We start from the raw sequence: 12,903 nt of genomic DNA, 5'->3' as shown, positions 1-12,903 counted from the left end.
CACAGATCTATCCAAGATTTAGAACAACATTGACATCCCTGTTCCACTGATTGCTGAATCCATGAAGATCCAGTTTCCACTCTGCTGGGGATGCCTGATGCTAGTAACACAAAGCTCTGCTAAGTAGTTCCACAAAGTTGTTTGTTGTTTGTTTGATAATGTTGCAAGTCTCCCCTCCTTCTGTAAAATGTGTGCAGTGTTGTGAAGAGTGGAAGAGATCCATTGTTGCTTAGATGCTACAGCTGACCTGGTAGTTGTAAGTGACTGCTTGAATCAGCACTTGCCACTGTTGAGATGTCCCTTATGTGTCATTCCAGCAAACCTCCCTGTGTCTGTGATATGTATATTGATATTCAGATGCTGTTGCAGATGGTCACACCATATGCTAGATCCAGACAGCCCTGGGACAGGTCTCTTTATTGCTCAAATCCATTTATGAGGTCGACAAAATTTTTGAAAATTCTGGCTTCCCACTTGAATGTCCCTTTTGAAAGGGCTGGCAGTATTACATATGCACATGAATTCCTTGTTTTTGATATACTAACAGATTGAAGAAGCACCATGATTGTTTTGTTTGCACATACCCTTGAGATACCATGTTTGTTTGAAACACAGCACTGATGAGAGAAAAGGCATGAAGAAGAAAAGGGAAGAAAGCAAAGGTGTAGAGAGTTAAAAGGCTCAGTTTCACAAAAGAAAAGTTAGTCTGGGACTCTTCTTTTGTCCACTTGAACTGTGCTGGGGGTTAGTCTTATCTGTGGTACCAGGTAGGCACCTATCACGTGAAAGTACATGTCTTGAGGATCCAAGGCATCTTATAAGTAAGCTCAGAAATCAGGCATTCCTTCTTTTCTTGAGCCACAATCAGCTGTTCTTTTGCTGAAGGAGAGATTCCTTTATAAGCCAAAGAGATATGCAGTGGCCAGAAGTAGCCTGAAGACAAAGTGAGCTGGAAGCCTTCCATAACTTTTGTCTGATAGGCAGGGAATGTGAAGCCTCCTAATTCCCAAGATGATAAAAGAGGGCACTCGAAAAAGCAGACTGATAGGGCACTTCTTCATCAGATACGCAACTGTCAGCTGAAACCCCAATGTTGAGTTTCTGTAACAGCAAAATTTTGAACTAAAGGTACCAGCTGTTTGGTGAGGAAAATTTTGAAAAAATGGGGTTCCAGATAACATTTTGAAGTACTAGATAATAAGAAACATTATTCCTTTTCCCCCTTTTTGGAAAGGAACTCCAAGTTGAAACAAATCCTAGGCCTTTTTCTCTTTGGCTGGTGGCGAAATGGCTGCTGTAGAGGAGGAGGGTAAGATAAATCTTTTTGGGTAACCTTTCTATTTGTGGGCCTTCTTCTTTGTCTGTGAGGCCTGATAAACCCCCAACTTTGAAAAATATCAAAGGGTCTGAATGAAAACAAAACGTGGTAAATGATATTTTCTTTTGAAGGACTTGGCTGCCTCTAAAAAGGTGCAAAGGGTCTGGAAGGCTCCTCTAGACTAAAAGAAGGACTTGGACTCTGAAGGCTGAACAAGTGACCTCCCCAGGTCACCCGAAGGACCCCTGCTGGACTCTTCCCTAGCTGCCCTCTACCTACCTACTTCTTGCCTAACAAGAAGCATTTAAATCTCCTGTACCCCCCTCAGATCCCCTACATAAACATTTTAACATAATGTGAACCCTTAAAAGGCCAAATTACATCACATCTAAAATGCTTGAGCAAATAAACCAAACTGCTCTTCAGAAGCTAACCAGTGTGTCCTGCATTTAAAACTGCTTCCACAGGCTAACAAACCCAAACATGCTCAGCTAACAACATCAAAAAGCGCCATGCACTTGTGCAAACATGCTCAGCCAAATTCTGATCCCTCAGGAACATGCAAGAAGAAAACCACATTGCAAAGAACCCCTACAGAGGCCTGTGCAACATGAAACCATCAATTCAAGGAATTTTACACCTTAATTTAAACTCCACACTTGAAACATCCACCTTTACCCTCAGAACTAAGATTCATTGAATATCCTCTGGCTTTAAATCACCCTTACCTTTCAAATTGTTTTAGGATAAGACAGAAGTTTCTTCCTAACTTTCCCAAGCCCTTCAAATACAAGTTCTTTCCTCTTTCCCCATCTATCCAAAGTTTTTTACTCTCCTTCAGGACCTATCAGTTTCAATGAAACCTTAACCTTTTAAGCCTTTTCAGGTTAAAAGGAGGCTTCTATGGCAGGGTAGAACTACTTAAGGACTCTGCCATCTTCCACAGGGGGCAGAAAAACCTCAGAAAGAATTTTTCCCAGCTGCAGAGAAATAATCCTTCCCAGCAATCCCTACAGGCAAGGAAGAAAGCCCATTAGAAAAATCAAAAAAATTCCCTTCCCTAATAAAATGGTCAGAAGAAATCTTGACCTTCCCAGATAAAATGTCTTCAGATCTGAGTGGAAGAGTCTCAAAAAAGAAAAGGAGAAAAGGAGGTCTCAGATAAGAGAGCATCATCATCTACAACCTGAATCAGGGAGGACAGGTGCCAACCTCAGAATCAACCAAGCAGGTCTTGCCTAAGCCTCACTCACTGCATCTAATAGTCAAGCTCAGGCTCCACACCAGGCTCCTTATCAGGAGGAGCATAGCCCCTCTAAAGGAGAGGAGGGAGGGACCAGGAGAATTGAAAGCCTGACTCTAAGAACGGAACCCTGAAGCCACTGATAACTACCTTGAGAAGTTAGAGAAAGACAAGGGACTGAGAGGCCTCCAGCCAGCCCAGAAAGGAGGACCTGGAGAAGCCTCTTTCCCCCTTCACTACCCCCTACCTCCCTTAGGAACACAGCAAAGTCTCCCCCTACTCCTCTGAGCACCTGAACTCTCTCCGGGGCATCTGACGGCGAAAACACGAACTTCCCGTCCCACTTTTTTGGCTCAACCTTCGGCGACAACAGCGCCGCTTTCTCCGACCTCTTTTTATAGGCACAATAGCAACGTTTTAGAACCCGAAGTCAAGCAAAAAATTTTTTTTTTTAGCAAAATTACTGAGCAAGTAATTTGAGCACTCAGTCAACAACGCCGTGTTACAAAACAAACATTTAATCACACTGTAACTAAGGTATACACAAGGTATGGTAAAGGTTCTAAATCACATCTACACAAAATTATCTGACATCCGTACCATACTGAGGCAAGAACATAAAATATTTCAATACTCGCACTGAACCAACATTGTTATGGACTATTCCAAGACTTTGACAAACTTGAAGAACGCCAACCTGCACTATTTTGCCTGGCTTCACAAACTACAACGGGCAAAAAACACGACTTACTTCTACTTGCACGCGTGATTTTCCTGGACGCCCGACAGCCATGCGGCAACGCTGCTTACTGGATGCATGCGGCCTTATACTGCGCATTACCCTGGCGGGACAGCGATCAGACTATACTGTACAGTTGCATGCTGAAGATCTCCTTGCCCAGCATGGGAAGAAGTTGCTGTAATGTGAGCATCTTGAATTTTGGCACGAGTAGGAATGTGTTTAGGATGGATAAGTCCAAAATGGGTCTCCAGTCGGTTCCTTTTCTTGGTACCAGAAAAAGTATTGAATAAAAACCTTGACCTTGTTGTTGTGTATGTACCTTTTGTATAGCTCTCATGTTTAGGAGCTTTGAAATTTGCAGTTGTGCCTCTGCCCTTTGATTTTGTGGCAGGTTTGGCATGCCTCTCATTTTTGGAAGAGTGTGAAATTGAAATTTGTAGCCTCTGTTTATAATGTCCAGTATCCATTTGTCTTTTGTGACAATATGCCAATTGCTTGCAAATAATGCTAGATTCCCTCCCAAAGGTGCTGTCAGCTGAGACTTGCTTGGCATGGAAATGAGGGAGTCATTGGGTTTGCTTCCTGTATTGTTGTGCACTGTCTTCACCACCTCTTGGTGCTGGAGATTGCCATTGTCTGCCTCTATATGATCCTTGTGATTGCCCTCTGCCCCTTGTGCGTCTGTATCTACCTCTTTGGGGCTTGTCAGTGGCTGGAAAGGACCAGTTTTTTGAAGGCCAATTTCTGTTAAAACGTGGTGGTTGGACCTGTAAGAAAGCCTTGACAGTTTGCATAGATTTGGCTTTTTCTTCCATTTTTCGTAGTATATCCTCAGCATTAGTACCAAACAGCACATCCTTTTGTAAAGGAGCATCAAGAAGTTTAGCTTTCACATGATCAGGTAAATTTTGTTCCCTAAGCCAGGCATGTCTGCGAATGACTGATCCTGTAGCAGCCGCTCTACTGGAAGCCTCTAGGGCATCATAACCACATTGTAAGGTGAGTTTACCCACTTGCTCCGCACTATGCATCATATCCTGTAACTCTTTTAAATCTGGTTGTTCAGGTTGAGACATTTTGTTCCTTAATTATGATAACAGGTACTGTTGATATTTAAGCATATGAAACTGACAGTTTAAGGCCCTCATGGCTAGGGTGGCCGAGGTATATACCTTTTTACCCCACCTTTCTAGAGATCTGGATTCCCTTTCTGCAGGGAGTGGATTCTTGGCAGTGGAGGCCTTTAATCCCTTGGGGCCTTGTGAAATGGTTTCAGGGGTCAGCATTATGGCCTTTGTAGAGAAATTGGTGAGAGCTGGGTACTCTGTAATACCTATCAGGTTTTACTGGTGCAGGAGACAGAGAATCAGGGTTAAGGCAAGCCCCGAATAGACATCATCCAGTACATCCAAAACAGGGGTATAGCCAGGGTCTGTGCTGAGGTAACCAAAGAAATTCCCTAAGTCTTTTCTTGGAATCTGAAAAGTCTTGGCCTTCCCAATGGAAGTGTTCCCTCAAAGTGTGCAAGGTTTCCCCAAAAGAAAAATCCTCAGGAGGGGATACAGAAGGAATGGACTGTTCTGCATCCGAATCCTCAAAAGGGGAGTAAGAGTGTTCCTCTGCATCAGAATGTTCTGATAAAACGGATCCCTGATCAGAAGAGGGAGATTCTTCCTCCACTATGGGTCTCTTTTCAGGAGGGGGCTGAGAACCTCTGATAAGAGTAATTAAATCCTCAGCCATTTTAAGCATCTGTTTCTTAGGCATGGGTCCAGGAGAGGGGCCCTGTGCAACAGGCCTCGTGGGATGCCTGGCTGCTTTGGATTTAGTAAAAGCCTTTATTGAAAAAGAAGATGAGGGCCTAAATACACCATGGGTGGAGGTGGACCTGTCAACATTAGTAGGCTCGACATTAGCAGGGGCTTCGGTTGTAGTCTGGGAAAGGGCCGAGGACCCAGCGGTCTCGGGTACAGAGAACACCGCCAAAGGAGCGTCGTCGGTAGTCAGGGACTGCAAAGGCATCTCGCTGAGAACCGGACCACGTGTAGCCTGTTTTGGCGTGGTGTCAGCGGGGACCGTGGGTCTCGCGTGTCGGTCCTTTTCCTTGCGTTTTTTGGACAAAACGGTAGTCGGAGAGTCCGACGACATCTTATAATCAAAAGCTTTACCAAAGTAGTGTTGGGCGAACTCCGCCCGATGCTTGACAGTGCGTTTATTGAAGGTAGCGCCAAAGTGACAGCCCGAGGCGCCGTGGTCTGGGCCCAAACAAGGTATGCAACGGAATGGAAATCCTTATGCGGTATTTGCTTCCCACAAGAAATACAATTATTAACTTTTTCTGACATCGGTCTGAGGCAAGAAAAGTTTCCCCAACGGGGTACTCAGCTTTAAAGAAGACTTCGGTTCCAATTTTTTCGTGATTCAGGAGCTGGCCAACCGGCACTTGCGAACTGCTTCTGCTTCGGGCACCGCGCGGCAAAAAAGACTGAAGAACATGGCGTTGGCTGTGTCTTATATACTCTGGCCTTACTGACGTCAGAAGAGTAAGCGACGACAACCGACGCCGGACCAAGACTTTGGAATTCGGCCGACCGAGGGACCGCCTGACGGCTGAAAACCCATCTGTGATTACTGCAGCTGTATGCACGATGAACATCTGCTTTTTATCAGTCAAGATGTGCAAAGTGTACCGCTACCATACAGGTCTGACTGCCCGGATAGTAAAATGACAAGTAGCTTGCCTACAGTGACGTCACCTCTTGCAATTCCTGCTTCAAGCCTCTTAGCTCCTAAGTTCACAAATAGCTGACCATCCTCAGGTTAACATCCAATGTGTATGTGGTTTGTACATGGAGATTTAGGCCTATCCTCAAGGGCAATGTCAGGCTGAAAGGAACATTACAACTCCAACATGAGAGTTTGTTTTCGATGCAGGACAACAGTGGGACAGGCCACTGCAGGGAATGCACATACTGGTGCCAACAGCTTCTTAAAGTACCACTGTACCTTCAACCTCAGGAGCAACTTTCCTGAAGGGACCACTACAACAGAAGAAGCCATATACCACAGGACCATCAGAACTCCCCTGCAGCAGTACAACCCTGAAGGGCTGTCTGGAAGCTTTTTGTCAGGAAGACTTTGTCTGGGGGAGAAAGGTCTTTCACGGTCCAGTAACCAGCAGTGTCCCCAAAAACTAGTGTCTGAATGTAAATACTAGTACAGATTTTGCAAGGTTTAGAGAGAGATCTAGAGACAGGAAGAAATCCAACAGAAATTACACTACCTTCTGTGTATCTTCTTTAAAAAAAAAATAAAAAAATAAAAAATGTACAAATGAGCCAGCCGTTTAGGTAGGAATAAAAGCAAATGCCCTTTGTAATGCAGTTGGCAGTTTCTGGACCAGCACATTTAGTGTGTCAGCAGTAAGCAAACCAAATATTGGCTATGCTATGTGAAGGAAGGCATTCTTTACATCCAACAGTGTCAATCTTGTGGGAAGAGAAGAAGCTAAAGACCTCCATGTCAAAATTCAGAATTTTAAAACTTTTAGAAATTCGTTTAGTCCCAAAGGATCCAAGAAAAGTCTCCCTGCTCCTTTTTCTGGAAATCAAAACCATTCAAAGAAACTTGCTTTCTACTCTTCCTGACGACTCCCTCTATACCTTCCCAGAATTCTTGCAGAGTGAGAGACAAAGTTTTGTTTGTTCCTTGAGAACTAAAGGTATACCCTAACATTTTAGTTCACTTAGAAAAAATAGCCTGTATCCCTGACATAAGATGTAAACCACCCAGTTAGTCAATGCCTGGGGGAGCCCTATCATTTGCTGTGGACGGACAAAGTGAAGAGAAGCTGGGCAGAAGTAGGATTTGAGCAGTGGGAGGAGGTATGAATTCACAGATGTTCCCTCTCTGGGTCAGACTTTCCTTTATGGTAAGCTTGCCACTTCCTCTTGTAGCAGCCTTTCTTCCTCTGGTTGTTTCCTGGCGTCTTGCCTTGGGTAACTTGGCCAGGTCTTCGCTGGAGTAGTTTTTACTACTCCTAGGAACGGAGGAATGAAGAAGCTATTCAACAGACTGCACAGCCTTTTGTTTCTGATAAAGTTCACTGCAGAGTCTCTTAAAACTTTTATTCAGTGGGGCATTAACAAGTTCTTCTTTTAAATGGTTTGGCATGAGATATTACTTCAGACAGGCACATCTCCTTAAAACTGCCCAACTCCCTCACCACCCACTCCTACCCCTCCCCACCCTACAAGTGCTTCCCAGCATGAAGCATCTACAGCATCACAGCCATGGCTTAAGTTGCTTAGCAACCTGGACGCAGAAGTTACTTTTCCTTTCATTTCTTGGGAGGGTCTCCTGGTACCTCAGAATCTGAATCTGCTAATGAAAGGCTCGGGGTAGCAGACAGAGCTGTTTTGCCAAACCAAAAATCTTAGTTTCCGTGTCAACGTAAAGTGCATTCCTGGTATTGCTAGAGTGCAATTCTCTTGTTGGAATCCATGGATCCCACAACCAAATCTATCAAAGGGTTAAAATTCCTTGTAGAATCACTACTCATGTTAACAGTCTGGTTTCCTAGAAGCAGCATATTGCAAATCTGGCTCCAAGGATGCTATAATAGAAGTACTTTTCAGGGTATCCATGACAGGAGAAAATAGTTACTGGCTGGGGCAGAAGCAGGCCTAGAAGATCTCTGTACCTGATCAGAATCTGACAGTATTCTTTTAAGGTGCTCATATGAACCTTTTCCTCATGCTATGAAGTCTCTCCCTAAAATGGGACATTATCGGAAAGAAATGCAGAAGATGAGATGTCCTCCATGTCAGAATGATAAAAGAAGGGGAGGAAGGGCAGATTTAGTATACACAGGGCAATCCCTCTTTGTCTGAGTATTAAAATATCAAACTCCTCTGTGGAAAAGGATACCTTTTTTTTCTTTTCAGGAAAGGAAACTCACCAAACGGACTGTTTCAGAGGTTGGTTGTCTGGTTCTCTGAAAATCAGAAGCTTCTGAGCAACCTGAAAAATTCCCTGGGACAAAGTCCATTACCCAGCACAGGCTGTGGCAAGTCAAGACATTTATTTTGGCCTGGACTACTTGTGTTGCCAAGGATTTGGAATCAGTATGAGAATGCCCCTCATGGGCAATCAAGGGGATGCTGCCCTCACCCTCCCTGACTACACTATGGGCAACATCAGGCACCCATGGAAAGACCTCCATGCCAAATGACAAGATATATTCTGCTTGAGAGGGACATGCCTACAAACAGCCTTATGGCTTCCTGAAGGGTCATGCCATAAGCCTCAGTAGAAACAAACACCAGACTAAGCGAATGTAAAGGTGACTCAGTAAAATCAGATGTCCTTGAACCTGGAAGGTGTGCCTTTGGACTCCAGACACGCCGAGGCTTCCTACGATTTCTTCTTTACATGGTGATTCTCTGAACAATTCCTTCTTGGAAGATTGTCAGCAGTGTACCTAGCTGACACTATGGAGGTCCAAGATCAAACAAGCACCACCTTCTAAGTCAAGTACTCTCAAGGAGAGTTCCCTTACCCCTCGACTATCACAAGGAGGATGTTCCCCACTTCAGAGAGACCAAAGTGCAGGTCATTGCCATAGAAATGACAAAAAAAAGATTGCCTGCTAATACTAGAGAACCCTAGGTAACAGCAAACAAGATGAAAGCACTGACAAGAAAGCCAAAAGGAAGCTTCCCTTACCAAAGTTATGCCCATTGATAATGTTGTACTTCTACATATCAATTATGTTACTAATGCCACCTGAAAGACACAAGCCTTAAATGATGTGAACAAAAAAGTTCTCAGACTGACATCAGATGAGACTCTCCTCCAAGTTCCTCGGACTTTCTGGAGAAGCAGAGACTGTGCTAAACTACTTCCTACTTTTCCCTCTTATCCATGGAAAAGTCCACTATGCCACCCCCATCTAGCAAAACAGAATGACAGTTTTTCCTGTGGAAACCCAAATAACTTGAGAAAGTGCCCTCTTTGAAGAGTCTTCAATCATCTGGAATAGATGAATTCTGATCTCCAAACTGAAGCAAACAAAACTGCCCTACAACAGCAACTCAGGAAGACAAAGTACCAATTTAAAAAAAAGAACCTGAGAAAACACAACAGGCTGGCAAGGTCGGTTGCACTCTGCAGGTCACAAACAGACAAGAGTGGATTACATACATCCTCCAATGCTAGAAAAAGCCTTAAACTTTTTAAGACCCACATGCAATCAGAAAAGGCTCACAATCCCTCTGCTCCCTTACGAAACATCCCATGTCAAAAATACACTAGTGAAACCCATCAGGAATGCAGCACAGAAGAGGTACGTTTTGTGCAATGCTTGGTAAGAAGTGTAATGCTGATTATGTTAAGGCTGTCCTCTAACAAATGGTCAGTGGTTGCTAGTTAAATCTGTCCCAACCAAACAAGGCTTTTAAATAAACGGCTTCTGCGACAAGACCAAATGAACATAAGGAAGGCAAAAAAGAGGAGATCTCACTCTGTGTGTTTCAAGACAAAGGTCTTCCCCCTAAGGAGAGTCAGGGAAGTATCGTCCAGAGCTATCAGCAGAGCAACGAGAACTTCACTCCCTGAGTCTGTCTCAAAGAGCAGATAACAGAATAGGACTTCCCTTGGCTAAAACGTTTGGGCCAGCTCTTGATTAAGAACTCCTTCAGTTAAGTGTGGAGGAAACAGCTGTCTCTTGCCAACTGAGAGAAGTACAGGTCACACAAATAAGCACCAAGCAAATTGCTTAATCAGCATGCATCATTGAGGCATGCAGCAATATCAGTACCACAGCTCACCAAGTGGCATTAGAAAAGGTGGCAAACAATCATACTATTTTCAAGGTCTCAGGATTATGTTTCCCTTTTACTCACAAGAATAAACACTCTTATGCTCCTAGATAAATCAACGTGCAAAGCCAGTCCAAATAATTATTCTGGTGGTGAACACAGTACTGTGTTGTCGCTCGTGTATAATGTCTGTCTCTGTTACACATGCCTGTTACGGTCAGACATCACAGGCCACATATCAGGTGAGTACCATCAACTGTGGGGAAAAGCAATTGTATTTTCACATAAATGCTACAACTACACAAAGGTAAGAAAAGAATGGAGATGAAATGAGACCCTCCACCACAATGTAAAGCTGCAAGGAATACCAACGAGAACAAGTCGCATGTGCAAAGGGCACTCACCTCTGCAGGATACTTCAAAGACTTTTCAACTTAATTCCAAACTTGGCAAAGAAACCCTACACCAGCAAAATGGAGAAAGACAAGATTCCAAGTAATGTTTTACCTTCTGCATATGCTAGAGCATCCCATCCCGCCATCTTCTATCATACACTGATCGATTATTCAACTTCAGTTGGGAAAGCAAAGACAAAGAACCAGAAAAATGGGTGTTGGAAAGTTTTCAACCCTTCATGCTCACCAGACAACCTTTTGGAGAAAGTGGAACAGAGAAGAAAAAGTTCATATCCAAAAACAGAGGCTCAAACGGCCTGCTGTGCTTTCACTTGATGCGTATCAAACAGCATGTGAGGAAGGGTGTCAACTGATCACAGGGTAGAGCTTGAAAAAGGGTATTGAGTGCCTCCACTGCCCAAAGACATGAAGTGACTGCACTCTAAGAACAGAATCCCACCTGAAAGCAACTCAAAAGCTAGGTATGAGGTGAACTTTGAAGACATACCCAAAAGCATTGATCAGTCTACCTTCTATTTGTGTTTGGGCCTGGATTCATGAATAAGCCCACTGGCCAATCTCACCATCGGGATTATACTACTAAGCCCATGGCATCTGATGAAAACATTAACTGGTTACAAGACACGAAATACAACTTTTTGCAGTCATTAACTTTGTATTTTAGTACCAAAAAAAAAAAAAAAAAAAAAAAAAAGATCGCTCCTGCAATGAGGTTTTAAGTTACACTGGAGTAATGGCAGGAACACTTGAAAGATTGGTGCTTCTTTGACATCTGAGATGGTAATTTGCTCGTTACATATGTTACAGGGGCATGATCGGCTAGAAACTGCTAATCATTGCAGCAAACGAATGGACATCAAACAGGGATCAAAATTAGCAAGTTCACTCACAGCATGTCAGACAGAGGTCACCAAAATAAAAAGGGCACAAAACTCACTCCTGTTTTGCCCACTGCAGTGGATCCTTCTAAGAATCATCTACATAACTTTTATAATGTATTTTAAATCACTGTATATGTAAATTATGGCAAAGATCAAGCAAGATTTCCTTTAATATAACCTTAAATGTGCAGAACAGTACAAACGAAGCTATACAGTCTATATACCTGCGATACGTGGTGCTTCTGGGTCGTCAGAGACTGAAACTGGACCCTCTTTGACTTGTGGTACTTTTTCAGAGGGCACAACAGTAGGGCTAGGAGGAGGAGGTGTACATTTAGACTCCACGTAAGCTACAGGACCTGATGAAGACTTGGATGTGTGAAATAGACTAGCCCAGGACTTGGCAGGCTGAGCAGTCAAAGGTGTTAAGGAATGAGGAACTGTGGTACTGGCAGTGGGTGGTGCATCCTCCAGTTTAGTCTGATCCGAATCGATACCCTCCTCAGTTAGCAGTCCCACACCACTGTCTACAAAGAAATCAATAGAAGTCTCAAGCATCTGGCCATTGCTATCTCCATAATTTTCAGTAGATTCACTATTGGAACACGGCTGGTCAACAGCTGTCCTTAGGGTGCTATCACTTCCAGTTTCAAGCGGGTGACAATAAAGTTCCAAATGTGTCAACCTGCAGGTCTGAGTCTGCTCAGCAGTCCTATCATCATCATCATCTTCATCATCATCATCTTCATCATCATCATCATCTAGTGCATTTGATACATGAATGTCTGATGCAGCTTCATTTATGAAGTCCACAGAGTTTGCAGGACTATCACAAGTTCTCTCAGTAGGTGATGGTTCAAGCAGTTCTACCGAAAAATCTTGTTCTGTGCTTAAACTAGTAAGTCCTGCTACATTTGAAGCATGTCCATTTACAAGAGTCTCTGAAACAGCAGCATCATGCCCACCAACGTCCATATAACTGTAATACCCAGGCGGTCTCTTCTTCTTCTTTTTCCGTTCCCTCTGTGCAAGCCCACCACTGGCAACGTCATTATCAGGGCCATCTGGTATGCTTGCATCCAAAGAAAGGTCAGGCTCAGCAAATTGGCAGTTCAGTGAGTTATACTTTGTATCCACATCAGACAAATCACAGGTCTGCTCTGCGGGCTGGCAGTTGAGAACAAACTCTGGGGCCTGAGGGTTGAGGTTACTTGAAATTTTGTAAACTGAATCGTTAAGCACAGTTGGTTCCAACTCTATTTCATCAGCACCAAATTGGATGTCCTGGCAATCTCCTACAAAAAAAGACAGACATTCACTTTAGATACAGTAGTATTTTTTTTGCAAAATCAATTTCTCATAATTCAGCTTTACCAAGAACTCTCAACTGCCCTAAATCAAAACCACCATATATGCTGATTTTCAGCAAAGCTTCCAAAAACAATTTTATTCAAATGGTTTTACAGGTAAGGACATGAGTCC

General features: G+C 43.5%; 1 protein-coding gene across 2 annotated transcripts in view; it reads right to left on the bottom strand.

Moving 5' to 3' along the window:
* The window catches only part of USP10 (ubiquitin specific peptidase 10), an 864,697-nt gene that overhangs the window by 635,493 nt on the left and 216,301 nt on the right, over positions 1-12,903 (bottom strand). For both annotated transcript variants that reach the window (XM_044082060.1, XM_044082061.1), the window contains exon 4: positions 11,646-12,716. In XM_044082060.1, coding sequence (XP_043937995.1) covers positions 11,646-12,716 — 1,071 coding nt within the window. The remainder of the gene's footprint in view (positions 1-11,645; positions 12,717-12,903) is intronic.

The sequence above is a fragment of the Protopterus annectens genome, chromosome 8.part1 (genome assembly GCF_019279795.1).
Source record: "Protopterus annectens isolate FY-2018-M chromosome 8.part1, PAN1.0, whole genome shotgun sequence".
NCBI lineage: Eukaryota > Metazoa > Chordata > Ceratodontiformes > Protopteridae > Protopterus > Protopterus annectens.
This window is presented reverse-complemented; position numbering and strand designations above follow the sequence as displayed.